Here is a 26,843-nt window from a genome sequence, read left to right as displayed (position 1 = left end):
AAAATGAAGAATGTATGATGACATCTGCCAATTTTCTTCATTTGCAATTAATGCACTTCTACGAGACTTTAATTGACTGATGCACTTCCTTAAACATTCAGAATCTTAGCTCCACTAAAAGACCTTAGTGTGAGTTGTGCGTGTGGTTATCAGTTGCCAAAAGTGCCATCTAGAATTATCAATCTGGTGACTATCAGACAAAATATTTTAACTGAACGTAGAGCACTAAAATTACTTAACAGTACAGCATAAGAACAGATCCTTGACACATGATATCGGTGCTGCACATGTGCCAAATTAAACTAACCTCTTCTGCCTGCATGTGATCCATATCCTTCTATCCAATGCATATTTGTGTGCCTGTCTAAAAATCTCTTAAACGCCACTATTGTACATGCTTTCACCACCACACCAAGCAGTGCATTCCAGGCATCTACCATTCTGTTTAAAAAAAAAAAATAGCTTGCCCTGCATTTCTCTTTGGTAGCAACTATTAGAGAATCCATCTTTGAATCTTGAAACATAGCTTTTCTCTTTATTCAGCGGTGAATACTAACTCTTTATAGAAATAATTCAAATAAAAGTTTAATAAAGGAGAATTATGGGCCTGTCCCACATCGGCGATTTTTCAGGCGACTGTCAGGTTGCCGGCAGTCACCTGAAAAAACAGCGACTGTCAGAGTGGAACACACACACACACACACACACACACACACACACACACGCGGGAGACAGGGTGCAAAGCCAAGGTGATGCAGACGCACACTGCGATGAACAAGAAGGTTGGCGCTGTGAGACGGCTAATATTATTGAACTTGAAAGAAGAAGTTAAAATGATACCCGAACCATGAATTCTGAATGTTTATCCAAGGCACCATTGTTATTTTTCTTTCACAGGGAGAGGTGCTGGAGCATGTTAAGCAACTATTTTGTGTTATAGACCATAGTGTAACCTGAAGGAGTTGGGTTGCTCATTTAAAAGATGAGGTACAACACTTTGTCCTAGAGGGATGTGAGTCTCTTGGGAGCAGAGCCATTGAACATGTTTAAGGCAGAAATATGTGATAAGTAAAGGATGAAAAATTGCAGTGCTGATGGGAATATGGAGTTGAGGTTACACCTGGGACAGCCGTGATCTTATTAAATGGTGAAGCTGGCATGAGGGGCCGAATGGCTCCTAACATTTGCAGATACATGGCTATCGATTACTGCTGTGGGTTTCTTGGTAAGCATCCTTTTTTAAAAATCTTTGTATGTATGTACGTGGATCATTCTCAAGAGTGGAAACAATAGACAATAGGTGCAGGAGTAGGCCATTCGGCCCTGCGAGCCAGCACCGCCATTCAATGTGATCATGGCTGATCATCCTCGATTAGTACCTCGTTCCTGCGTTCTCCCCATATCCCCTGACTCCGCTATCTGAACCATATCCCCTGACTCCGCTATCAACTCAGCCTTCTTCCACTTACTCCCTCTTCCCCTGCTGGCCAGAATGCTCAGCCCTTGACTAATAATTTCACTTTATGAACTGGGTCTGAGCCCTCAAACCTCTTGCTGCGAGTAGCTCAACTTCGAGGTAATTTAACCATCTGAATTTCTGGAGAGCTAGGACCAGTCAAATTCAAAAGGCATTTAGGATGCATTGTACTGTTTAATTTCAAACTCACTGGTCTTGAATTAATCCTGTAAATATAAGCCATAAAAAATAATTACCCTCAAAAGTTGTAGCTTTTTGTAGAACACTACTTGTGATACAGGATGTCATTTGGTTTTAATTGGATTTCTTTCCATTGGTAATGTAGTAGCGGCTGAACATCATTTTACTTATGAGTTTCTACTTTCATTTAAGAATTCAAATCGCTGCTTTAATTTAACAATTCGGTGTTTGACATTTTAATATAGTAAATTAGATTTGCATTTAATCATATTTAATATCTGAGCTGAACTGCTTTTAAATGCATCGTGATTTGATATAAGAATTTGCCATCCTTTTTTTAAATTCAGAGATTGGACTGCTGTATGCGGAGGCTACACTTTGGTTAGATGTGAGGATTTTCAAGAGTTTTACCATAATAATTGTATGGATTGGGAACTTCAGTTGTATGGAAAGGCTGGAAAGGGTTGCTCCACGTGCAACAGAGAGGTTGTGAGAGGATCTAATGAAGACATTTAATTAAAATCATGAATAGACAGTATATGTAGGGAAAACAGATCCCCTTGGTAGAGAGGAAGGGTTCCAGAACTGGTGGACGTACAATGAAAGTATGTAGCAGAAGCACCAACAATGATATCAGAGTTAAATTGTGGTGATGGAACCAAAGAACATTTTGAAACATTCTTTGAGTTACCTGCCCATTTGAGGTCGGGTACAAAACAGTCCACTGCAAACGTGGCCCAAAAAAATTGCGATTTAATGATCTAAACAGGTTCTATGCCACTGTGCTTCTCTGACATTCTTCCCAGGTGAGATGTTCAAAGCTGGTCTGAGCTTTCCAGAATGTTGTCGGCTTGATTCTGCTTCATTACGTGTTCCAGATAACTATAAGTTTAGCTTCTTTATTATTGTCACGTGTACTGAGGTATGGTGAACCGGTTTTGTTGTGTGCTATCCAGTCAGTAAAAAGACAATACATGATTACAATTGAGCCATTTACAGTGTACAGGTACATGATAAGGGAATAATGTTCAGTACAAGGTAAAGCCAGTAAAGTCCGATCAAGGATAGTCCAAGGGCCACCAAAGGTAGATAGTAGTTCAGCACTGCTCGCTGGTTGATTCAGTTGCCCGATGACAGCTGGGAAGATACTGTCCCTGAATCTGGAGGTGTGTGTTTTCAAACTTGGGATAACTGGGAGATGTACAGGCACTGGTGCGTGGTTGGTGTTCAATCTGCAATAGCGATTGAGCTTCAGAGCTTCTGTCCATCTACTACTAATGTAGATGCTACACCAGAAATACAAATACATTTAAAGAACTCTATCTTTGCTAACTATTTTGTGATAGACACAGATAGCTGATATTGACACAACTAAAACCCATTGTCACGTGTGGTGCTGAATTTCACAAGCTAACTTTAGAAGGGGCAGTATTGACAGTACCTGCAATTTAAGATCGTCTCCATGTTTGCTGTGTACGTTGTGATGCGTCTCTACTGCTTCGATTAGGTGCAGCAAATAGGCCTGGTAAATTGCTGCAAGTGATCAAACTACGGATAGAGTCAGTTAAAGCCCTTGTTGCAGCAGTCAAAACTAACAAATATTGGATATGCAATACGTTGTAAACATGTGTAATCGCGGGAATGGAGAGAATGAACCAAAGGGAAAAGGCAGCAAACTTTTAAATGACAGGTAAAATAGCGCAAAGCCAAGTGTGGACAAGTAACGATACAACAAAAAAATGCAGTTGAAACGATATGTATGCGCGTTCCATTGTAATGATCTGTAATTATTTATCACAATATTGAGAAAGCAAGGTACCTCATCAAAAGACAAGGTGCTTTTCCTTAAGCTTCAGTTGAACTACATGAACAGAATGAGACAGTTTGGGGACAAGAATGGAATGGAGAATTGCAATGCCAAATGCTTGGAAGTCGAGGGTTGCGCAATTTGCATTTGAAGAGGAGAGTGCACTCTGAATAGAATATGCTGTGCATTAAACATATTGCAATTAAATCAATGTTTCACTTGGAAGAAGTATTTGGGTACTTGAAACCAAGTGATGGAATTCATTCTTGAAGAAAAGGGAAGACATCATTAACAAAAGTAATATTAAATGCTATGGGGGAAATTGAAATAGCATTGGTATAGTCCTCGTATGTTACGGGCTGGGGAAAGTAAAAACAAGATGGCTCTGGTCGATGAGATGACCTTTGGCAGAACTGGAATGAAGAAAAAAGAAAGGCAAAGTAGTTTCCAAGACACAACTTATGCAAAAAAAAAATGGTACAGCTTTGAACCAAAGTGGAGGAAAGTTTGGGCAAGGTTGATGACTGATAGTCTTCCAGCATTTGAAAAGGTGAGGGAATCCAAGTTGGACTGGAACAAACAATATTCTATATATCCTCATAGAGGGAGGAGTGGCATGAGTTCCCATAACAATGTACTTTGTAAAAGCTGGAAAGGGTGCAGAGAAGATTTATAAGGATGTTGTCAGAGCCTGAGCTATTGGGATAGGTTGAGCAGGCTGGGACTTTATTCCTTGGAGCGCAGGAGGATGAAGGGTGATCTGAAAGACGTGTCCAAAATCATGAGAGGAATAGGTAGAGTGAATGCATTGGAGTCTTTTGCCTGAGGGGGAATCATCAACCAGAAAAAATAGGTTTAAGGTGAGGGGAGGGGGGAGAGCTTTAATAGGAACCCTATTAAAGAGGGGTAACTTTTTTACACAAGGGGTAGTGGATGTATGGAACGACCTGCCGGAGGAGGTAGTTGAGGCAGGTACTATCACAAGAATCATTTACTATCGTAAGAAACATTTAGACAGGTACATGCAAAGGATAGGTTTAGAAGGATATGGGCCAAACGCAGGCAGGAGGGATGAGTGTCGATGGGGCATGTTGGTTGGCGTGGGTAAGTTAGGCCGAAGGGCTTGTTTCCACTCTGTCTGACTGACACTAAATGAAATTACAGTACTATATATTGAACAAGATTGATGTCTAGCCTTCATTTGAGTGCGTAACATAGGAACATAGGATCCTGTTGGAAGAATGGTGTGGCCTGTATCCACGGTGAGATGGAAGCACTTGGGGAAACTGGAAAATTGAAAGTGCTGAGGAGTTGCCAGCAGGTGGGGGTGTTACAAGGGTGATGGAGCTAGGTGGGAAGAAGTTAAACAAGGGGAGAAAAGAATTATGCTGAGACCAAGAGCAGGATGAAACACTGCGGACAATTCTTTGTAACATCTTTCCCTCGTTCTCCCCTCTTCAAAATTGTTCCTGTCTCCCTCCAACAACAGTTTCCATTGCCTCTCCAAATTCAATTCTAACATGTTTCAGCAGAGAATGAGCCATGAGTCAAATCTACCAGCTGGGCCATTGATCCCCAAAACCTTGCATGATCCAAGAGCTTACTTCTATTTTCTAGACAAACCTAAAGTTTAATTGACTGTCAAAATATATTGAATGCTGCCCATTTCACTGCTTTTAATAAAGCGATTGGAGTATATGTTTTGTGGAAGGCATCTGGTATGTCAACCTGATATAACCATGTCAGGGAAGATATTTGTGCCTCAATGAGCAGGGTGACATATCCTCTGCAGGTTTTTTTTCAGTGACAGATGTTTTCATGCAGTTGTGATGCCTTATTGTTCCATTGCACTATACAGAACCAAATTTAACCGAGTTTATTTGTGGCTTTTATTGTTATGAAGGAAACTCCACCTAGCCATTAGCGGCAGATCAATTGAAAGGCCATGAGTGTAATTGATGTTCATGGAACTATTAAATGGCTTGTTCCAGGATGGTCTGTTCTTCAAAGCTGTGCCAAGTTATCTTCTGACATATTAGAGCGAGTCTTCCGGAAGTTAACAAGAAACAAATTGCCACAGATTAAACAGGAAAAAGAGAGCGAATGAGAGACCTGCAATTCTAGACGCTATCCTTGGTTCATCTTCAGTTGTGTGAAAGCGTTGGACTGAAGTAAATTGACGCTAAATCTAAATGACAGTTAGCCTTGAGGCTCTTCAGGTATTACATTGCAGTCCACTCTATGCTCATATAGTTGTAGAATAAAATTAGCGAAATTAGAGTTAACATTAATAATAGGAGCAGGAATCAGGCATATAGCATGACCTGCTGTACCATTTAATAAAGTCATGGCTGATCTGACCTTGATCTCATCTCCATTTGTCTACCTCTTCCCCACATTTGACTTGCTCATCTGTTCAAATCGTTGTCTGCTAGGATTTACTGGGCACAGTTCTTTATTAACCTCTTTCCCTCCTCCTTCGTTCGTCGCAACTTTTTTTGACTGCCTGCAACAACTATTTCCATTGCCCTTCTGAACATTTTCAGCAGAGAATGAACCAAATTGAAGATGAACCACCTTCTGGTTCAGGGGTAGATACTGTGCTTGGAAAAACAAAACAAAATATTGCACCCTTTTCAGCTAATCATCTGTTGAAATCGTGCATTGTTATCAGTGAGCAGAAAAAACTCACCTTAGTTTGTGTACCCCCCCATTCTTCCTCGAGTTGCTGCTTTCAAAAATGTCCACTTCATCACTTTGACCGGAGGTCCACTACTTGTTATTATTTTTTAATAATGAGTCGGCTGGGCAGGGGATGTCGATATAAAACCTAATATTAGTTATGGTGCGCTAGATTCAAAGAGGGTTTGAGCCCAGAAACTAGCCCTTCAGTATTCGGAGTCTGCGCCAACCATCAACCACTATTTTACACTAATTCCACATTAATCCCACTTTATTCTCGCATCATTTTCATCAACTCCTTCTAGATTCTACCTCTATCCTATGCACTTGAAATTTACAAGCTAATTAACCTACCAAGCTGCACATCTTTGTGATGTGGGAGGAAATCGGAGCACTGGGGAAAAAACCCAAACTAGGTTAGAGAGAGAACGTGCAAACTCCACACAGACAGCACCTAAGATCAGGATTTACCTCATCTCTGGTGTTGTGAGGCAGCAGCTGCACCATAATGCTGCCTCTCTGTAAATTCTCATAAAGTATTGTGATTTCTATTTCATAAGTATTCATGTGCATGTGGGTCTGTGCGTCTTTCAGAGGCTTCAAAATAACTGCTTGGGGGAAATAGTAGATCAACTATTAAAAACCCCACGATTGAGGAAATGAACTTAAAGCACGGCTCATAATTTCTACCAGGTCAACATGATCAAAAAATAAACAGCTCTACTTCCAGTCAGACTGGAAACATGTTTTGTAATTATCTTCCTTCCTTAAATCCCTTCCCCTTCATCAATTTAAAATGTCAGCGTAGCTCCGTTGGCAGTCAACTCTGCTCCTGTGGTTATTAGTTTTGAGGCTTCTACAGAATTTCTTTTATTACTCTAGTTGAAAGTAAGCCATCGAAAAATCCCTGTTTCTGATCAGGTTCACTGTGTTCTTGGTGTGAGTTTCACAATGAAGAATACAGGTATTCTGTAACATTTGCCTTATTTCCGACTCTTCATCCTGTTGTACTTCACCACAATTAGCCAGGTCGATACCAGCAGTGGCGGACTGGCCAGGGTGTCAGCTTGCCCAATGGCAAGTGGGCCCCTGATAGCAAGTGATGGCAAGTGGGCCCCTGTTAAATGATAGCATTGTAGTTGTGGGTGGGCCCCCTTTGTCTCCTGGCAACCAATATTTTTAGACCCAGTCCGCCACTGGATACCAGCGTAGTACAGAGGGAGTGTTGAATTGCTGGAAGTGATTAAAGGGCACCAATTTGTACCCTTCGCGTCCATAGTGAATGTAGAGTCTTAATGTAGAAACTAGGAACTGCTGGTTAATACACAAATGGAAACAACCTGCTGGAGTAACTCAGCAGGTCAGGCAGCATCTCTGAAAAAGGGTCTCGACCCGAAAAGTCACCTATCCATGTTCTCCAGAGATGCACTTTGTGTCCGTTTGTGTAGAATCTTAACTTGGCCGTAAAGGCCCGTTGACACGGTGTCGACACTGGGTTGCAAGTCAGTTTGACAGGAGATGCTGTCGACTTCCTCTGCTGCTGTTCCGCCACTCCGTGCTGCTGTAGGTCACATCCGATCCACGATGCTGGCCTCTTGGAGCATCGCGCAGGTCAGTCGAGCCCCAGGCTGCTGCAAGGCCTCTGGCGGCCCGCGCCACCAACACATCGACCTACGAACACGCCCTCATTTGCCCCACAGACACCGCTCTGACTCCGTACACCGGGGCGCCTCATGTAACCAACCTCAGAGCACCTTCGAGGGCTGGCACTGTTCGTCTCCTCCTTCCCCTGCCATTGTCATCAAGAAGGTGAAGATCAAAAGGAACCTACTGGCAGTAGTATCCTTCAGGTCCCAGGCACATTATTGCCACCTTAGATTTTATCTCCATCTGGGTCTTCCAGTGAAAGGTGCACTTAGCAGCATGGATCGGAAACTCCACCCTTCCCCTCATCTTCCATTTGTGGAATTTGCTGCTGATTATTGGATACATCAATAAACTCCCAAATGATGCCTGTGCTCAGGATCATCAATGATGGTGACTTATTGGGAAACTAATTTCCCGCTGCTGTATGGCCGGGATATGTTCTGAAAATACAGGAAGGGTAAATGTTCCAGGTGATCTAGGCTCGTGAAATCTCTGAAGGGCCTATCCCACTTTCACAACCTTGTTTACTCGTGGACATTTTTCATCATGTTGAAAAAACGCCCCGACCTACTTGATACCACGAGTACCTAAGACTAGCATCACGGCCTACCTATGACCTACATACGACCTCGTGATGACCATGTTGCGAGTATGAGTGAAGGGCAAACTCGGCAGTGGTCGTGAAAGTGGGACGGGCCCTTTATCGAGTCACATTGGACATTGTGCTTCTGAGAAATGAATAAAACAATAAACAGCTGTCCACAGTAGCTGGTTGAATCTATGAACCACTTTATTTGCAATTCCAGAACGAGGAAATAACAGCATCATCTCTTAAATAGTTAATTATAAGTTTTATGTTGCCTTGTTTTGGGTGATGTGGTTTGTATGTGCTGTCAAATACATCTTTCAAAGACCTTTGATCAGAAGTGAAAGCTATTCCTACAATCCTAATCAAATGTGGGTGTGCTTCATTTTAATGATAAAGCATAACAAATTATCTGGGAGGGAAAGGGGAGGTTATGTTGCATTGCTGAGATGGAAAAAAAATACAAGGATCAATTAGTGAATAGGCAGAAATCAGCAAAGGGTCCTGAAAAATTCTGCATAGCTGCTCCGTGAATATTGGGATAAGGAGGAAATCAGTAAAGAGGAAGTAAAGGCTGTTCGGGCTTTTCAAGGGATTTCTCAGAGGTCAGCTGTTTGTTCCTTCTGGTGGTATTTATAGTAAATCAATCAGCTGAGGTGACAGCTTTCAAAATGATTGGTGCTTTGAGCGAGAGGCAATCGTCGAAGAATATTGTCATGGCAATAACTCTCATACAGCAGCTGAGGTACGTTATTAAGGGCACAGGCCAATGACAATTTAAAAAAGAAACTCTCTTAGGCAGGAGTGTATTCGGGTGCATCAAGGGTGGCACAGTGGTTCCGCGGTACAGTTGCTGCGTTACAGCGCCAGAGACCCGGGTTTGACTACGGGTGCTGTCTGTACGGAATTTATGCGTTCTCCCTGTGATTGCGTGGGGTTCTCTCCGGGTGCTCCGGTTTCCTCCTGCATTCCAAAGCAATGCAAGTTTGTAGATTAATTGGCTTCTGTAAATTGCTACTAGTGTATAGGATGCAAAATTGGGATAACATAGAACTAGTGTACGGGTGATTGCTGGTCGGCACGGACTCGGAGGGCCGAAGGACCCGTTTCCACACTGTTTCTATACTAAATAGGCCGGGAAGAGGTACCATGAATTACTTTGTAATTTCTCTGCAATGTATTATCCAGTATGGAAGTAAGTGATTCATTCCGCCCAATAGATCCATGCTGAACTTTACTTCCTGTGAGTCTCTGACAATCTTGCTTTATTTCTTCTTATCCAGCAAAATTTAAATTTATATTGGGTGCAGAAACAATCCATTGGCATGAACAATTCACACTGGCACTTACACTACGCGAGCCTTCCTCACCCAACTCTGCCACCATAACCCCCATCACTGAAAATACTCTGGAAAGGGAAATGGTGCCTGAGTCGGGAACCACTCATCACAGTCCATCCACTTCCATAATGTCAGAGGAGGCGAAAGCCATTTGGAACCGGATTCCCCATTCAATACAATTAAAGGACTTGCCTTAATTTCCTCGCTGCACCTGAAATCTTTCATTCCTATGCCATGTTGCCATACATTTGCCATTTTTTCCCTTCTCCAACCATTCCCCTTCTGCCTGATCCAAGGCCCTAAACTCTTTTGGTGAAACACTGGCAGAGTTGGCACTGTATTAACGTGGCACACAGAATTCACTGCTCCTGATGTGTTATCCTCAGCATTGGGGAGACCAAGCAGCCATTTGCCTGGCTGAACAGTGTCCAGTCGGTGTGAACGTCTGATCATCTGTCACTGCCTTGCTCCTACTCAAATGTCTCTGTCCTTGGTTCGTTCGTGTGAAGTCCATTTCAGAAACTCCTGATGCAAGGTGTAAACCCACAATGTCGACCATCCCTTTGCCTCCACAGATGCTGCTTGACCTACTGAGTACTTCCAGCAGATTGTTTTATTGAACAGCATTTATTTTAAATTGTAAATATTACATCTTTCTAGATTCAACTCGGAGTTCACTAATTCTGGAAAAGGTGCTGGTGTGCCCACTTTTCTAACATACTCATCTATTGTTTCTTAACTTTCCCTGGTGGCATTCACTTATGCCTTGCCATAATCTTTGGAGGTTAACTCTGTATTACTCACTATTGGACTGCCTTAACCCATTGAGTATTTCTTGCATTCTCTTCTTAGTTTAATGTTTTGAGCCTTGTGTATCCATACAATCTTCTATTGTGCTTCTCACCCCTCTTGCCTGCCACCCAAATCACAGCCTTCTCTTGTGTCTTTTCTTTCTGTTTCTCTTTATCTGCCTATTTTCACCCAGAGAGTTGTGAATCTGTGGAATTCTCTGCCACAGAAGGCAGTGGAGGCCAATTCACTGGATGTTTTCAAGAGAGTTAGATTTGGCTCTTCGGGTTAAAGGAATCAAGGGATATGGGGGAAAAAGCAGGAACGGGGTACTGATTTTAGATGATCAAACATGATCATATGGAATGGTGGTGCTGGCTCGAAGGGCCAATTGGCCTACTCCTGCACCTATTTCAACATTCAAGATTCTTCTATGTTTCTCTGTATTAAAACTTGTTTATCTCCAACCTTATCAGTTCATCAATCTGAAATGTTAACATAACCATATAAATAACCATATAACCATATAACAATTTACAGCACGGAAACAGGCCATCTCGACCCTTCTAGTCCGTGCCGAACACATATTCTCCCCATGTCCCATATACCTGCGCTCAGACCATAACCTTCCATTCCCTTCCCGTCCATATAACTATTCACTAGAACATCCTCTCTCTGCGGAAGCTGTTTGACCCACTAAGTGTTTCCAGCATTTTCGGTTTTCATTCCAAATTCTCCATGTGTATTCTTCCGAATTCCCAGTTTGATTTCCTGGGGACTGTCGTGTAATAATTCACAGCGTCCGGTGTTGTTCATCAGAACAAATGAAAATATTCAAACTGCTCTGTCAAAATCATCCACAATTTTAATGAACTCTATTTCGACTTTTCTATTCAACACAGTTATCTTTCTCGGAAGGATTATTGTGGATATTTTATACAAGCCTTCTTTCACTATCTCCCGCATCTGCATGTCCAATATATATTTATCTATACATAGCATAACAACTACAATTCCACACCCCAAGTATGGTCTTAACTGTGTTCAACCCAGTTCAGTGCAGCCTCCCTACTTTTCTATTTTATCACATTAAACTAAACTCTAATGATTGTTTGTTTTATGACCTTGTTAAACAGCTGTTTCTGTACTTGTATTCCAAAATTATTTTCCTCTACCCATTTAGATTTGTGCATTCCAAGTTTTACGTGATTTTCTTTAACCAACATTTTTAAAAGTACGCACAAATAATTCACTGACGGACAAGTTGCAGAATCGGACATTAGAGATGGTCAATAAATACTGGCCTTGCCAACAACATGCAGTTTCTGACACCAAAATTAAACAAAATGCACGTTCTGGTCCGCTTCCAAAGTGTGATTCCATTGAAATCTAACACAAGGAAATGGTAATGTGGAACATTTCTTGTCTAAACATTTGGAGCATATTGAATTACAGACCTCCAGGGTGCTGTTCTGGTGCACAGTCAATTGGCGAAAGGGATAATGCATGAAATGTATTAAAACAAAATGAAGTTTCATCTGGGAGCCAGGGATTATCAAGAAGTGCCCGGCACTTTAAATAGTGCTAACCTCACACAGTTCAAATGTTTCATTTATTTTTTGCTCGTTGTGTTTAATTTTTTATTCCCTGGATCAAGTGAGTGCATTGAAAGGATTCACAGTAAGGTGAGCAATCTGATGCAAGGAAGCTGGATGCATAACTTATCTTGGCATATATTTCATCGAAGGTATTGTTAATTAAAGCTGGAAAGATCCCTTGTGTGTTTGTGACGTGTCAAGAAATAAAGCAGGCCAATGGATAATGAGGGTAGACAAAATTGCTGGAAAAACTCAGCGGGAATTTTTGACCGGCTGAATTACTCCTGCACTTTAGAAACATAGAAATTAGGTGCAGGAGTAGGCCATTCTGCCCTTCGAGCCTGCACCGCCATTCAATATGATCATGGCTGATCATCCAACTCAGTATCCCGTACCTGCCTTCTCTCCATACCCTCTGATCCCCTTAGCCACAAGGGCCACATCTAACTCCCTCTTAAATATAGCCAATGAACTGGCCTCGACTACTCTCTGCAGCAGAGAGTTCCAGAGACTCACCACTCTCTGTGTGAAAAAAGTTCTTCTCATCTCGGTTTTAAAGGATTTCCCCCTTATCCTTAAGCTGTGACCCCCTTGTCCTGGACTTCCCCAACATCGGGAGCAATCTTCCTGCATCTAGCCTGTCCAACCCCTTAAGAATTTTGTAAGTTTCTATAAGATCCCCTCTCAATCTCCTAAATTCTAGAGAGTAAAAGACTTTGTGTCTTTTTATTTGTAAAACATCATTTGCAGTTTCTTGTATCTACTGTTTGTTACATGGTCAGAACAGATTGATATCAGTGCAGGTTTTCAAAAGTCTTCCATAATGAGGGTTTGGGGAGAAAGGGCAGCAGATTGAAAATGCAAGTAAAACTCATGAAACAAGATCAGCAGTGCTGAATGTGGGGTGCAATGCACCAATCTGGCACCAGCATCTGCAGTGTTAATATTGATTTACAACAGTGAAGGAGCAGTAACATTGGGGAATAATACTCCCACAACATTCCCACCCACAGCGTTAATACTGGTTGCAGCGAACTGTGGACACAGCCCAGACTATCACACAAACCAACCACCCTTCCATTGACTCCATTTACACCTCACGCTGCCGCGGCAAGACCAGCAGCATACTCAAGGATGAGTCTCACCCTGGCCACTCCCTCTTCTCCCTTCTCCCATCGGGCAAAAGGTTTAGAAGTGTGAAAACGCACACCTCCAGATTCAGAGACAGTTTCTTCCAAGCTGTTATCAGGCAACTGAACCACCCTATCACAATTAGAGAGCAGTCCTGAACTACTATTATCTCATTGGTGACCCTCGGACTATCTTTGCTCGGACATTTCTGGCTTTATCTTGCACCAAACATTATTCCCTTATTAAGTATCCATACTGTACGCTGTGGAAGGCACGATTGTAATTGTGCATTGTCTTTCCGCTGACTGGTTAACATGCCACAAAAACTTTTCACTGTACCTCAGTTCACGTGACAATAAACTAGACTGAAACTGACAACATTCCCAATCCAGCAGAGATGCAGTAATGTTTCTATGGGAATTCAATTACCCAATTCAACAATAGTACAACAAAGTTAATATTTGACATACAATATTTCCATCCAACAAGAGTGTGTCAGTTTTAATATTGGGTTACAAATCCCCATGCCCTGAAAGATGCAGCAGTGTTAATATTGAACACAATTCAAATTTGGATTAGTTTATTGTCATATACACCAGGGTGTGATGAAGCTTGTTTGCGTGAAGCTCACAATGTACATTCAGTTCCCAATTCAACAAGATTGCCGCAGTGTTGTCATCAGGGACAATATTCTCCGTGCAACATTGCTGCAGGCATGTTTATATCGGAGTTCAACATTCCCAAACCAACAACAGTTCTCCAGCAATAATATCAGGCTCTATGATTCCCAGTCCTACAACAGTACATGGGTGATTTTACTGGAGCACAACATTCCTAAACCAATAACATTGCAGTTGTGTGTTCAGTATCAACACTGAGAGTGTTAAGTGTTTCCCTTTTGCTAGTTCTAATGAAAGGTCATCGACCTGAAACGTTAAATCTGTTTCTTTCTCCACAGTTGCTATCTGACCTATTGAACATTTTCCCTACTTTGCTGTTTTACTACACCTAATACTTTACCTGTCCCACATGAACTAGTAAACTGTCCAACCAGTTTCAAATGAACCATCTCACATCTCAGCTCAAATTCTCCTTGTTGGCCTTAGTGCAGTTTCTCCAAACCTGCATTGCTTTGTCTCCGTACTGTACTATGTCCTCTCTGTGAATCACCTCCATGCTTAGTTTAGAGATACAATGTGGAAATAGTCCCTTCAGCCCACCGAGTCCTCGCCGACCAGTGATCCCTGTACACTAACACGTTCCTACACAGGATGGACAATTTACACTTTTTACCCAGAAGTCAATTAACCTACAAACCTGTACATCTTTGGAGGGGGGAGGAAACCAGAGCACCCGGAGAAAGCCCACACAGTCATAGGGAGAACGTACAACAGACAGGATCAAACCCAGGTCTCTGGCACTGTAAGGCAGCGACTGCCGCTAGTGCTTAGTGATATGCATTGCCTCCTCTCTCCTCAATGCATGGCAATGGCAGAATTCCCATTCATATGGCTTTGTCTAGCATGATCCAGAGCCATCCTCTGTGAATACCTGCTCTATCTTGCCACTTGAACTTATCCTTTAGTAGTCATATTCCCAGTTCTGGAATGCATTTGTCTGAAGCAGGGTCTCGACCCGAAACGCGACCCATTCCTTCTCCTCAGAGATGCTGCCTGTCCCACTGAGTTACTTCAGCACTTTGTGTCTATCTTCGGTGTAAATCAGCATCTGCAGATTCTGATTCTTATGCATTTGTCGTGCTTCATCTCCAAAAGGAGCCTGAAAACCTAACGACTGTTTTCTCATCAATGCTTGATTTGGTAATAATACCTCTTAGTTTCGCACTTACAGTCCAACTGCTCTCTTCTCCCCACTGTCCGTCCCTCTCCCCAACCTGGTGAGTGATTTTTTTGGTAACATGTTCATTGATAAAAGTGCTGGTTATCCTAACTGATCATCACATGAACCTTTGAAGATAAAGGAAAATCATCGCGACTTTTCTCCTTCTAAGTGTCAACTCTGGTTCAGTGATTGATTCTCCGCTGCGGTCACAGTGTTGCGGATTCAAGGTTGACAGTGGAGAATTAAGAGCAATGTCAGGCTGATGTTTCTCTGGAGCTTTTGATGGAGAGTTAGATTGTTTGAAGTGCTGTCTTTTCAGATAGGTCCATAAAACTGGGGCCATATTTGCTCTCCGAAGTAGATTTTTCTAAATCACAAGGCGGTATTTCATACTAATATCACCATCAGTTCCTGGGCAATACATCTCCTTCATTCAGCATTGACTATTTTATGTTGCTAACTATTTTAACTTACATTCCCATTCCCACACTGACCTTTCTGTCCTTGACCTCCTCCATTGCCAGAGTGAGGCCACAAGCAAACTGGATGAACAGCACCTCATATTCTGCTTTGGTAGCTTACAACCCTTCGGTACGACATTGAATGATGTAATTATAGACAATAGGTGCAGGAGTAGGCCATTCGGCCCTTCGAGCCAGCACCGCTATTCAATGTGTTCATGGCTGATCATCCCCAATCAGTACCCCGTTCCTGCCTTCTCCCCATATCCCCTGACTCCGCTATTTTTAAGAGCCCTATCAAGCTCTCTCTTGATAATATCCAGAGAACCGGCCTCCGCCGCCCCCCTGAGGCAGAGAATTCCACAGACAATTCTAGGTAACCTCAAACAAACTCCTCCCAACCTCCCCATCCCACCCTCTTATCCCCCACAATCCCACCTCTCTTCTCCTCCCCCTTCCTTTCCTTGTGCCCCACTTAGACTCTCACCTAGTTCTCCCCCTCCAATCCCCCTCCCCTTCTGCTACTTTCCTCCCTCTGGCTTGACAGTTCACCACGCTACACAGAGGGTGAGCATTTGGAATGAGGTGCCGGATGAGGTAGTTGAGACAGGCACCAGAACAGCATTTAAAAGGCATTTGGATAGGTACAAGGATAGGAAAGGTTTAGAGGGACATAGGCCAAATGTGGGCAGGTGGAACTAGGTTAGATGGGGCAACTTGATCGGCATAGACCTGTTGTGCCGAAGGGCCTGTTTCCATGGAACTAGTGTAGATGGGGCATCTTGGTTGGCATGGATATGTTGGGCCGAAGGGCCTGTTTCCATGCTAAGACTCTGTACTTTAAAGGAGTGGTCACTCTTGCATCCTTGAAACAGAAAGGATGCATCACCCATTGTGTGCACAGTGAGTTCAAACAAACAACAACAACTAAACCCAACCATTGCCCATACGTCCCCCACCAGCCTCCTAGATACAAGTAGGCAAACCAACGAGAACAAAGCGCAATTCATTCAATAGCAGACATTGGAAAATAAACTGGCTGTTGATCCACTGTGTAGTACTCATTCACATCAGCGCTGCTTGGAACTGGTGCCATTTGGATACAACTGATGGTTCTCTCTGTCATGACTTGAGGTTCTCTTTGTTTTGTATCCTCAGTCTGAGCAATCGACTTGGCTGCAGTGTAAGAGAGAATTTGTTTTCTTCCAAGACAGTGGCTACTGTTGGCCATCAGAGGGCACTGCTCATGACTGATGAACCGTAAAAAAAATTAACAGCGCGGAAAGTCAATTGGCTCTTTGCATCTGTTCAATCCGGGGTTATCCAGCCTAATCCCACTCTCCAGGGTTAAATCCTCAACCCTCTAGGATTAGATCCTCAGCCCTGCAAATCACAACTCAATAACTCCATTGCCAATTACTTTTCCACAAATTTCCACAAAAAGTGATTGGCAGAAACCCTGAATATTTTTCCACATCTTCGTTCTATTCCGTCTCCCACTCAGTTTAACTCTTTGTCCCCTGGAGTCTGACCCAGCTGCTAAGAAAAATGTTTTTCGTTTTTACTCTTGAGGTCCATCATAATTGTATACACCTCATGCGTGTGTCTCCCTCCACTCTGTTGCCAGGAAAACAACCCTGACGTGTCCAACATGTCCTCAAAGCTATAATTTTCTAGTACAGGCCTCAAGTGGGGCACGTTCTGTTATTGTTAATGAGGTCCTGCAATGGGTATGTGGGTGCTGAGGGCAAGGACCAGGTGCTGTGGCGACCACCTCCCAGCTCACCCAACTGGCTCCCAGTGGCCATCTTGCCTCTTATGTTAAAATCCATTTTATATTGCTTGTGGTATATTTGTACACTGATACATTTCCTTCTTTTGAACTTTAGACTTTAGAGATACAGCACGGAAACAGGCCCTTCGGTCCACCAGCGTTGACCAGCGATCACCCCATGCACTGGCATGGTCAGACACACTGGTGGCAATTTACAATGTTACCAAAGACAATTATCCTGTATGTTTTCGGGGTGTGGGAGGAAACTGGAGCACCAGGAGAAAACCCCGCGGTCACAAGGAGAATGTACAAACTCCGTACAGGCAGCCCCTGTCGTCGGGATCGAACCCAGGTCTCTGGCGCTGTAAGGCAGCAACTCTACCACTGTGCCGCCCCCAACAGCAGTTCCTTGAAATTGAGGATTACTTGCTTCCAGGCTCTCTCACAGATGGGGCAGAGAGTGAGTGAGTAGTTTGTTTTGGTACTTCTGTTCTCTTCCAGGGAGTCCCATGTTCCCTATCCATGCTTCTCATGCATGTGCCTTCTCTACGTCATGAGGTTCACAGGAGTCAGTGAGGATGTTGCATTTCTTTTAGGAGGCTTTGAGCACATTCCTTGAATCTATATATCTGTCGCAACAGTAAACCTCTTCCTCAGAAGAAATAAATCATATTGCTACAGTAGTAATGTTATAAAACATGTGTGATTCAGCATACGATTTAGTTGTCATCAAGCTATATAGAAATCTGTCTCCAAGATGTTGGTGGACCTGCTATTTCCAACATTGTCTGTTTTTAACAAAGTGTATACCCTTGTTCAAAGCTCGTGCTCTTTTGAAAACATGTCTGTCATTAGACTTACCAGCACCATGTGACTAGTTCATTGACTACCTCCAAATATACCACACTACTTTGATGTTCAGACACAAGGCCCTGTGTGTCCTTGTATGTGAAGTCCTGGTTAATTCCAGGTACAGCAAGTCATTATGAGGCAAATGGTATGTTGCCTTTATCGCAAGAGGATTCACATGCAAGAGTTTTTAGAGGAAAACAGGATAATGGGATTAGGAGGCAGCCTTGATTGAATGGCAGCTGACTCGATGGGCCGAATGGTCTAATTCTACTCTTATAACTTGCGAGCACATCTTATTGCAATTGTATCTGATTTAACACAATTTTTTTAAGAAGCTTAACAATGATGGAGAATTGGGAATCGGCGATTCAGGATGGAGAAGAGAAAAAAATTCCTTCACTTAAGAGTTGTGAATTCTCCACCTGAGAGGAGTGTGGGGCCTCAGTCAGTGAATGGATATTAAGGCAAAGATCAACAGATATTAAGGGAATCGGGGCCAATGGGATTAGTGCTGGAAAATGGTGCTGAGGTAAAAGGATAGCCAAGAACTGATTGATTGATTGATGGAGCAACAGTGAGAGGCACAATGGCTTCTGCTTCTATTTATATATTATTCGTAAAATGCTTGGGCCCTGGTCTGAAAATGGAAGGACCCGAGCTTGCATCAAACTGAGAACTTTACAAACTCTGTAAATAAGGTATCAGTGACGTTCCAATGCCAGCATGTGGCGATGGGGGCTCCCTCCGCCAGAGCTCAGCCTGTGAATGCGGAGCAGAACAACAGACAGCCAACCATGTCACCTCTGGGTGCCCGCTCTACCACCCACCAAATGGATCTCAGGGCCTTGCAGACATTGACACAGAGACAACAACCTGGCTGCTCAACACCAGCAGGAGATCTAACTATGTCTTTGGTTTATGTTTCATTCACAAGAAGAAGAAGAACATTAGTATTCTTGACCAAAAATTTTGCAGATTTTGTTTTCAATCTGACTTGTTCGATGGATGCCCTTAAATGCACTTTGTGCAATACAGGACATCATTTGTTCCATCAAGTTCATACAGAGGAATCCCATCCTTCCCATTCCTCCATGCCTTAATCATCGGTATCACTGCAACTTAATCCCTGTCCCATATCCGTCAACTCCCCTTTGATTGTTTTCTATGAACAATGGGGGGTATTAACCTACCAACATGTACAAAGCTTGTGGGCAGAACATGCAGACTCCACAGAGGGAGCGAAGCCCGCCACCCTTATTCCATCTGGCCCATGTAAGAATTCGGTCCCACATCAATGGGGTTGACTTTTCCACGATGTGGTCGACAAAGCCACTAGGATCAAGTATAGACACAAAATGCTGGAGTAACTCAGCAGGACAGGCAGTATCTCTGCAGAGAACGAATGGGTGACGTTTCAAGTGGACCCTTCTCCAGAAGGCTCAAGTGGTGGGCGACAGGTGACCTGAGATTGGATCTAAAGGAGGTTCTCCTGTGATCTCCCACTCAATTGTCTCCTCCCACTGGCCGCACCACCTCGTGCTTTCCACCAGTAACCTGTTACGCCCCAAGCCTGTCAAACAAATTTACCCACACTCTCATATTCTGTGTTTTCTCTCTCCCCTATCTCCCACCCCCACCCCCACCCATGTACTCTTCTCCCTTAATTTTCTCAGTTCTGGGACACTACTCAAACCCCACCATCCCAGCATGTGTCCCCTTGTTCCTTAGACACACAATGCAGCAGTTAAATCCACAGTAACCCCAGTCTGAAGAAGGGTTTCGGCCCGGAACGTTGCCCATTTCCTTCGCTCCATAGATGCTGCTGCACCCGCTGAGTTTCTCCAGCATTTTTGTCTACCTTCCACAGTAACCCCTTCTGTCTCTCACTCCCTATCTGTGTCACCTCCCTCTGCAGGGATCCTTCACTTCCCCTACCCCCTCCTCTCTTCCTCTCTCTCTCTCAGTGCTGGGATCGTCAACCAGCCTCCTGTGGGGTGGATGCCTCAATTCACCCCACCCAATCCTTTGGGATTTCAATGGACCGTCTAATCCTCCTCCTCCAGCGCCTTCCCCGCCTCCGCTCCGCTGGCTCCGCCCGGGACGTACGCGTTAGTAGGCGGCCGCTACAGCGCTGCTGCTGTCCGGCGAGTCGCAGCAGTCCGGCCACCGGCTGTGGACGATGCGATCCCGGGCGAGGGATGGAACGGCAGAGCGGGGCTGGAGGTCGCCTCACCCTCAGCCTGTGGCACGGCTTGCTCGCTGCCCTCTGCGCTGCCGCCGCCTACTGCAACGGGCTGCCCGGCGAGCTGGTCCACGACGATGTGTGGGCGATCATCAACAACCCCGACCTGCGAGCCTCCGCCCCGCTCCGGGGCATCTTCTCCAACGACTTCTGGGGGAGAAGCATGGGTGACAACAGCAGCCACAAGTCCTACCGACCACTCTGCATTCTCACCTTCAAGTAAGACACACACACACTCTCTCCCCCCCCCCTTCTCTGCACGGTTCCGGAGCCTGAAGAGTTACCTGCCCGTCCCTGCACTAGTACAGCTCGATGGGCCGAACAGCCTGTTTCTGTGCTATCTGACTATGACAGTGTTCCGCAATTGTGGAACCCTCCCACTCACTCCGTAGCGTTGTTCCCTGGCTCAGGACTCGTTCCTCCTGCTACTTGCCACTTATTCACCTCCCCCCTGCACTCTCCCCCTCTCCCCCACTCTCTCCCCCCCATTTCCCCCTCTCCCCCCCCCCCCCTCTCTCCTCACCCCCCCCCCTCTCCTCCCCCCACCCTCTCCTCCCCCCACCTCTCTCCTCCCCCCCCACTCTCTCCCCCCACACCTCCCCACCCCCCCACTCTCTCCTCCCCCCCACCTCTCTCCTCCCCCCACCTCTCTCCTCCCCCCCACCTCTCTCTCCCCCCCCCCACCTCTCCCCCCCCCCTCTCTCCTCCCCCCCACCTCTCTCCTCCCCCACCTCCTCTCTCCTCCCCCCACCCCACCCCTCCCCCTATACTCTCCACCCCACCTCTCGTCCCCCCACCCCGCCTCTCTCCCCCCCCCTCTCTCTCTCCCCCTCTCTCACTCACACACTCTCTCTCTGCACCCCCCCCCCCCTCTCCCCCTCTCCCCCCCTCCCCACCCCACCCCCCCACCCCCACCCCCTCTCTCCTCCCCCCCCCCCCCCACCTCTCTCCCCCCCCCCCCCCCCACCTCTCTCCCCCCCCTCCCCATAATGAGGGTGGGGGAGGGGTGTTATGACTCTATAGGCAGGGGAGACTAATGTAGATGGGGCGTGGGGAAGTTGGGGTCTGAAGGGCCTGTTTCCATGCTGTATGACTCTCTGTATCATCTTGGGGGAGTTGATGGGAATGTGGGACAGTAGGTCACTGGGGAAATAATAGTGGAGTGTAGTTTAGACTAGATGGGCCGAAAGGACACAAAGTAATAGAGTAACTCAGTGGGTCAGGCATTATCTCTGGAGAACATGAATAGATGTGACCTTTTGGGTTGGAACCCTTGGAGGGGGGAGGGGAGAAGAAGGAGAAGGGGAAGGGGGCAGAAGAGGGGGGGGGGGGGGGGGGAGGGAGGGAATGGGAGAGGGGGAGGGAGAAGCTCCAGCACTTTGTATCCATTTGTGTAAACCAGCATCTGCAGTTCCTTGTCTCTACTAGACAGGCAATATGTCCGCTTTCTATATCCGAAGAAAACATGAAAATCAATGATAATTGCTGACATTTGTGAAGCACCTTTAAGCCCACGAGATATTGCCGTTCACTTCACAGCTTTAGTATCAAACACGGTTTGACATGGAGCCTGTGAGGAGGAGGGAGGACTTGGTCAAAGAGTGAGGATTGGGCATTTTAAAGGAGGGTTTTTTTCCAGTGTTTTATCAGCCTGGATGCTGGAGGCATCCTGTCGGATGAAGAACTGTGGAGATTAGAAACATAGAAACTAGGTGCAGGAGCAGGCCATTCGGCCCATCGAGCCAGCACTGCCATTCAATATGAACATGGCTGATCATCCAAAATCAGTACCCCGTTCCTGCTTTCTCCCCATATCCCTTGATTCCGTTGGCCCTAAGAGCTGTATCTAACTCTAATATAGCCACACAAGGGTCAGAATCGGAGGAATGAACAAACCTTCCATTGGCCAAAGAACTGGAGGCGGTTTATGAGCATGGAGGGATTTGAACTCGATGAGAGGATTAAATACATGGCACTGGTTCAAGGACACAGCTAGCTTGGAAATCCAACATTTGCCGCCAGCGTCTGGGAGAGGGGCTAAAACACATTAAAACAACATGTTTTTAATTTTTACTTTGTGCTCTTTTGTTGATTAATGTACAAGTATTTGAATTGGAGAGGTGGCCCTTTAACTGACAGGGCTGATGTAGCACTGTTCGCCTGTTTCAGGAATGCACATAACAGGGTCAGCAAGACTAGAGTTCCTTTTGCTACTCAACAGATCCTCGAAAGCTCTTGAGACCCGAAGGTCAGGCAGAAGATCAAACCGTTTCTTCTTGGAATTAAAGTTTTCCCATCCAAGCTTTCATATGTTTTGCAATCAGCGAACCAGTTTTAAATATTCCTGGCCTGCTCCGCTGTGGTTTCTATTGTTTTTGAAGCGAGAAGGCAGGGAAATAGTGACCTGTCAGCCTGACATTGGTTGTTGGAATCTATCAAACATGATGCGGTCAAGGCCATTAGAAAATAATTCTTTGATTCAGCAGAGACACCATTGATTTTTGAAAGGAAAATGATGTTTGACTTTAAGGATTGAAGTTCTTTGAAGAGGGAGCCAGTGGATGTGGAGTCTTTGGATTTTAAGAAGGCTTTTAATTAAGTTCCACACAGGAGATTGCTGAACAAAAAGCACATGGATAGACATAAAAAGCTGGAGTAACTCAGCGGGACAGGCAGCATCTCTGGAGGGAAGGAATGGATGGCGTTTCGGGTCGAGGCCCTTCTTCAGTCTCAACCTGAAATGTCTCCCATTTCTTCACTCCAGAGATGCTGCCTGTCCCATTGAGTTACTCCAGCATTTTGTGTCTATCTTCAGTTTAAACCAGTATCTGGTTCTAATATTCCTTCCTACACCAAAAGCACATGGAATTGGGTGACGTTCTCAGTTTGGCTGCTGTGACTAGTCCAGGGTCTTTTTTTAGGAGGGGTGGGGGCGGTGGGGAGAAGACGGGTTTAAGTCTTCACAATCTATCTCAATGATTTGGCAAAGGGAATCAACTCATTTACACCATGCCCGCAACCAACAATGGACGGTTCCCTTGATCATCGTTACTTTTTTGCATATCTTTCATTCATTTGTTCTATATCACCGTCTATATCCCTCCTTTCTCTTTCCCCTGACTCTCAGTCTGAAGGAGGGTCTCGACCCGAAACGTCACCATATCCTTTTCTCCAGAGATGCTGGCTGACCCGCTGAGCTACTCCATTTTTTGTGTGTCTATTTTCAGTTTTTAAAATATGGGTAACATTTCAGACTGATTTGAAGGGCATTGACTTTCCCTGCAAAGAATGGTGATTTTTCTTTCGGAATCTCAACCCCGGGGGCCGTGGAAATGTGATTATTATTTTCATTTGAAGCCGAATGTTTGAATATTGGAGGAATCAAATGATATTTAGATAGTGCAAGCAAATGGAGTTGGGATAGATTATCTGTGATGTTATTGAATGTTGGAGCAGGCTTGAAAGGCCAAAAGGCCCATATCTGCTATTTCGTGTCCCTCGGGAGCTTTATTGATTTGTGCTAATATTGTAATGTTTAAAATAAATCATGCACATCTACACTTTCACCGGTGAAGGATTATTTAGAACGATTTTCCACTTGTCTGGGGGGAAGATTTCCCTGATGCACTTGGATTGCAAAATATTTCCCTGCTGGATATTTCATCAACTGTAGTATATTATCATCCTGCTAATATTTATTTTTGAACTGTTTTAATGGCAGCTGCACAGATCTGATCAAAGGAAGATGTCCTAACCCATGCTGACAATAACTAGGTTTCCAGGTGGTTGACTAAATGTTAACTATGCATCTACAGTGCCCTCCATAATGTTTGGGACAAAGACCCATCATTTATTTATTTGCCTCTGCACTCCACAATTTGAGATTTGTAATAGAAAAAACCCCACATGTGGTTAAAGTGCACATTGTCAGATTGTCAGATAAAGGCCATTTTTATACATTTAGGTTTCACCATGTAGAAATTACAGCCGTGTTTATACATAGTCGCCCCATTTCATAAAGTTTGGGACACAGCAATGTCATGTAAATGAAAGTAGTCATGTTTAGTATTTTGTTGCATGTCCTTAGCATGCAATGTCTGCTTGAAGTCTGCGATTCATGGACATCACCAGTTGTTGGGTGTCTTCTCTGGCGATGCTCTGCCAGGCCTGCATTGCAGCCATCTTTAGCTTATGCTTGTTTTGGGGCTAGTCCCCTTCAGTTTTCTCTTCAGCATATAAAAAGCATACTCAATTGGGTTCAGATCGGTGATTAAATTGGCCACTCAAGAATTAACCATTTGTCAGCTTTGAAAAACTCCTTTGTTGCTTTAACAGTATGTTTGGGATCATTGTCTTGCTGTAGAACGAACCGCCGGCCAATGAGTTTTGAGGCATTTGTTTGAACTTGAGCAGATAGGATGTGTCTCTACACTTCAGAATTCATTATGCTACTACCATCAGCAGTTGTATCATCAATGAAGATAAGTGAGCCAGTACCTTCAGCAGCCATACATGCCCAGGCCTTAACACCCCACCACCGTGTTTCACAGATGAGGTGGTATGCTTTGGATCTTGGGCAGTTCCTTCTCTCCTCCATACTTTGCTCTTGCCATCACTCTAATATGTTAATCTTCATCTCATCTGCTCACAAGACCTTTTTTCCAGAACTGTGGTTGCATTTTTAAGTGCTTCTTGGTGACTGTAGCCTGGCCATCCTATTTTTGCAGCTAACCAGTGGTTTGCATCTTGCAGTGCAGCCTCTGTATTTCTGTTCATTATGTCTTCTGCGGACAGTGATCATTGACAAATCCACACCTGACTCCTGAAGAGTGTTTCTGATGTCGGGCAGGTGTTTGGGGATTTTTCTTTATTATAGAGAGAATTCTTCTGTCATCAGTTGTGAAGGTCTTCCTTGGCCTGCCAGTCCATTTGCGATTAGTAAGCTCACCAGTGCTCTCTTTCTTCTTAATGATGTTCCAAACAGTTGGTTTTGGTAAGCCTAAGGGTTGGCTGATGTCTCTAAAAGTTTTATTCTTGTTTCTCAGTCTCATAATGGCTTCTTTGACTGTCATTGGCACAACTTTGGTCCTCATGTTGATAACCATATAACCATATAACAATTACAGCACGGAAACAGGCCATCTCGACCCTTCTAGTCCGTGCCGAACACGTATTCACGTATTCTCCCCTAGTCCCATATACCTGCGCTCAGACCATAACCCTCCATTCCTTTCTCGTCCATATAACTATCCAATTTATTTTTAAATGATAAAAACGAACCTGCCTCCACCACCTTCACTGGAAGCTCATTCCACACAACCACCACTCTCTGAGTAAAGATAAACAGCAATAAAAGTTTCCAAAGGTGACGGAAAGACTGGAGGAAAGACTAGATGCTGAGAGCTCTCAAATACCTGCATTAAGGAGGCAATTAAACATATCTGAGCAATTACAAACGCCTGTGAAGCCATGTGTCCCAAACATTATGGTGCCCTGAAATGGGGGGACTATGTATAAACATATCTGTAATTTCTACATGGTGAAAGCAAAATGTGTAAAAATGGCCTTTAATAAAATCTGACAATGTGCACTTTAACCACATGTGATTTTTTTTTTGTATTGCAAATCTCAAATTGTGGAGTACAGAGGCAAATATATAAATGATGAGTCTTTGTCCCAAACATCATGGAGGGCGCTGTATATATCTGGCATGTAGTCGGACAGAAATGTATTTGTTAATGCTGTAAATACTGGCTTGGTTAGAATGCTCTCTGGTGTCTACTGTGGCTCCTGGCATTCTCCCAGGACCAGCAAAAACCAGTGTAATTTGGCGCTCGTTAGTCTGTAGCGTTTCCCTTTGTGTTGCCAGCAAGTGCCATTTGAGTATTGCCGGGCAAAGCTGAGAAGCAGCACAAATTTGAGCAGTGCATGGACTTTCACTTGTTGACTCTTTTGTTTAGAAAAACAGTGCACTTTGGAAGTAAGAACCATGTCAGTGGAATTGCACATCGTGATATGTGTGTTTTTTGTTATAAAGGAGGAATAAATGGAAAATAACTTTAAAAGGCAAAGTTTGTATAGTATGGTATTTAATTGTTGGTCAGTGGCACGTGCAGCAAGATACAGTGGGAAGCTTTGCGTGCGATCCAGTCAAATCAAATCATACTATACGCGAGTAAAGTCAAGCCATACGCAAGTACAACAGGTAGTGCAAAGAGAAAAATACTAGAGTGCAGAATATAGTGTTACAGCATTTTTGCATTGCAGTTATAGAAAAAGTGTATTGTCAGAAATGGGGTTGGTTGGAAGATTGTGACGACACCCTCATTTCTATGCTCTGTACCCTGACTGATAAAAGCCAATGAACCCAAATCCTTCTTGATTACCCTCTCTACTTGTGAGGAACCGTGTACCCTGCTCTCGTAGATCCCTCTG

At 44.3% G+C, this 26,843-nt stretch overlaps 1 protein-coding gene across 3 annotated transcripts in view; it reads left to right on the top strand.

Moving 5' to 3' along the window:
• Positions 1–20,288: 20,288 nt before the first annotated feature.
• tmtc1 (transmembrane O-mannosyltransferase targeting cadherins 1) overlaps positions 20,289–26,843 on the top strand; it is a 118,996-nt gene continuing 112,441 nt past the window's right edge. For 2 of the 3 annotated variants that reach the window (XM_055650319.1, XM_055650317.1), the window contains exon 1: positions 20,290–20,627. In XM_055650319.1, coding sequence (XP_055506294.1) covers positions 20,365–20,627 — 263 coding nt within the window. In that variant the 5' untranslated portion in view covers positions 20,290–20,364. Of the gene's footprint in view, positions 20,628–26,843 lie in introns of all 3 variants that reach the window. The other variant, XM_055650320.1, reaches the window with a different exon arrangement.

Source organism: Leucoraja erinacea, chromosome 19 (genome assembly GCF_028641065.1).
Source record: "Leucoraja erinacea ecotype New England chromosome 19, Leri_hhj_1, whole genome shotgun sequence".
Lineage (NCBI taxonomy): Eukaryota > Metazoa > Chordata > Chondrichthyes > Rajiformes > Rajidae > Leucoraja > Leucoraja erinaceus.
The sequence above is the reverse complement of the archived record's forward strand: the minus strand, read 5'-3'. Positions and strand labels throughout refer to the sequence as shown.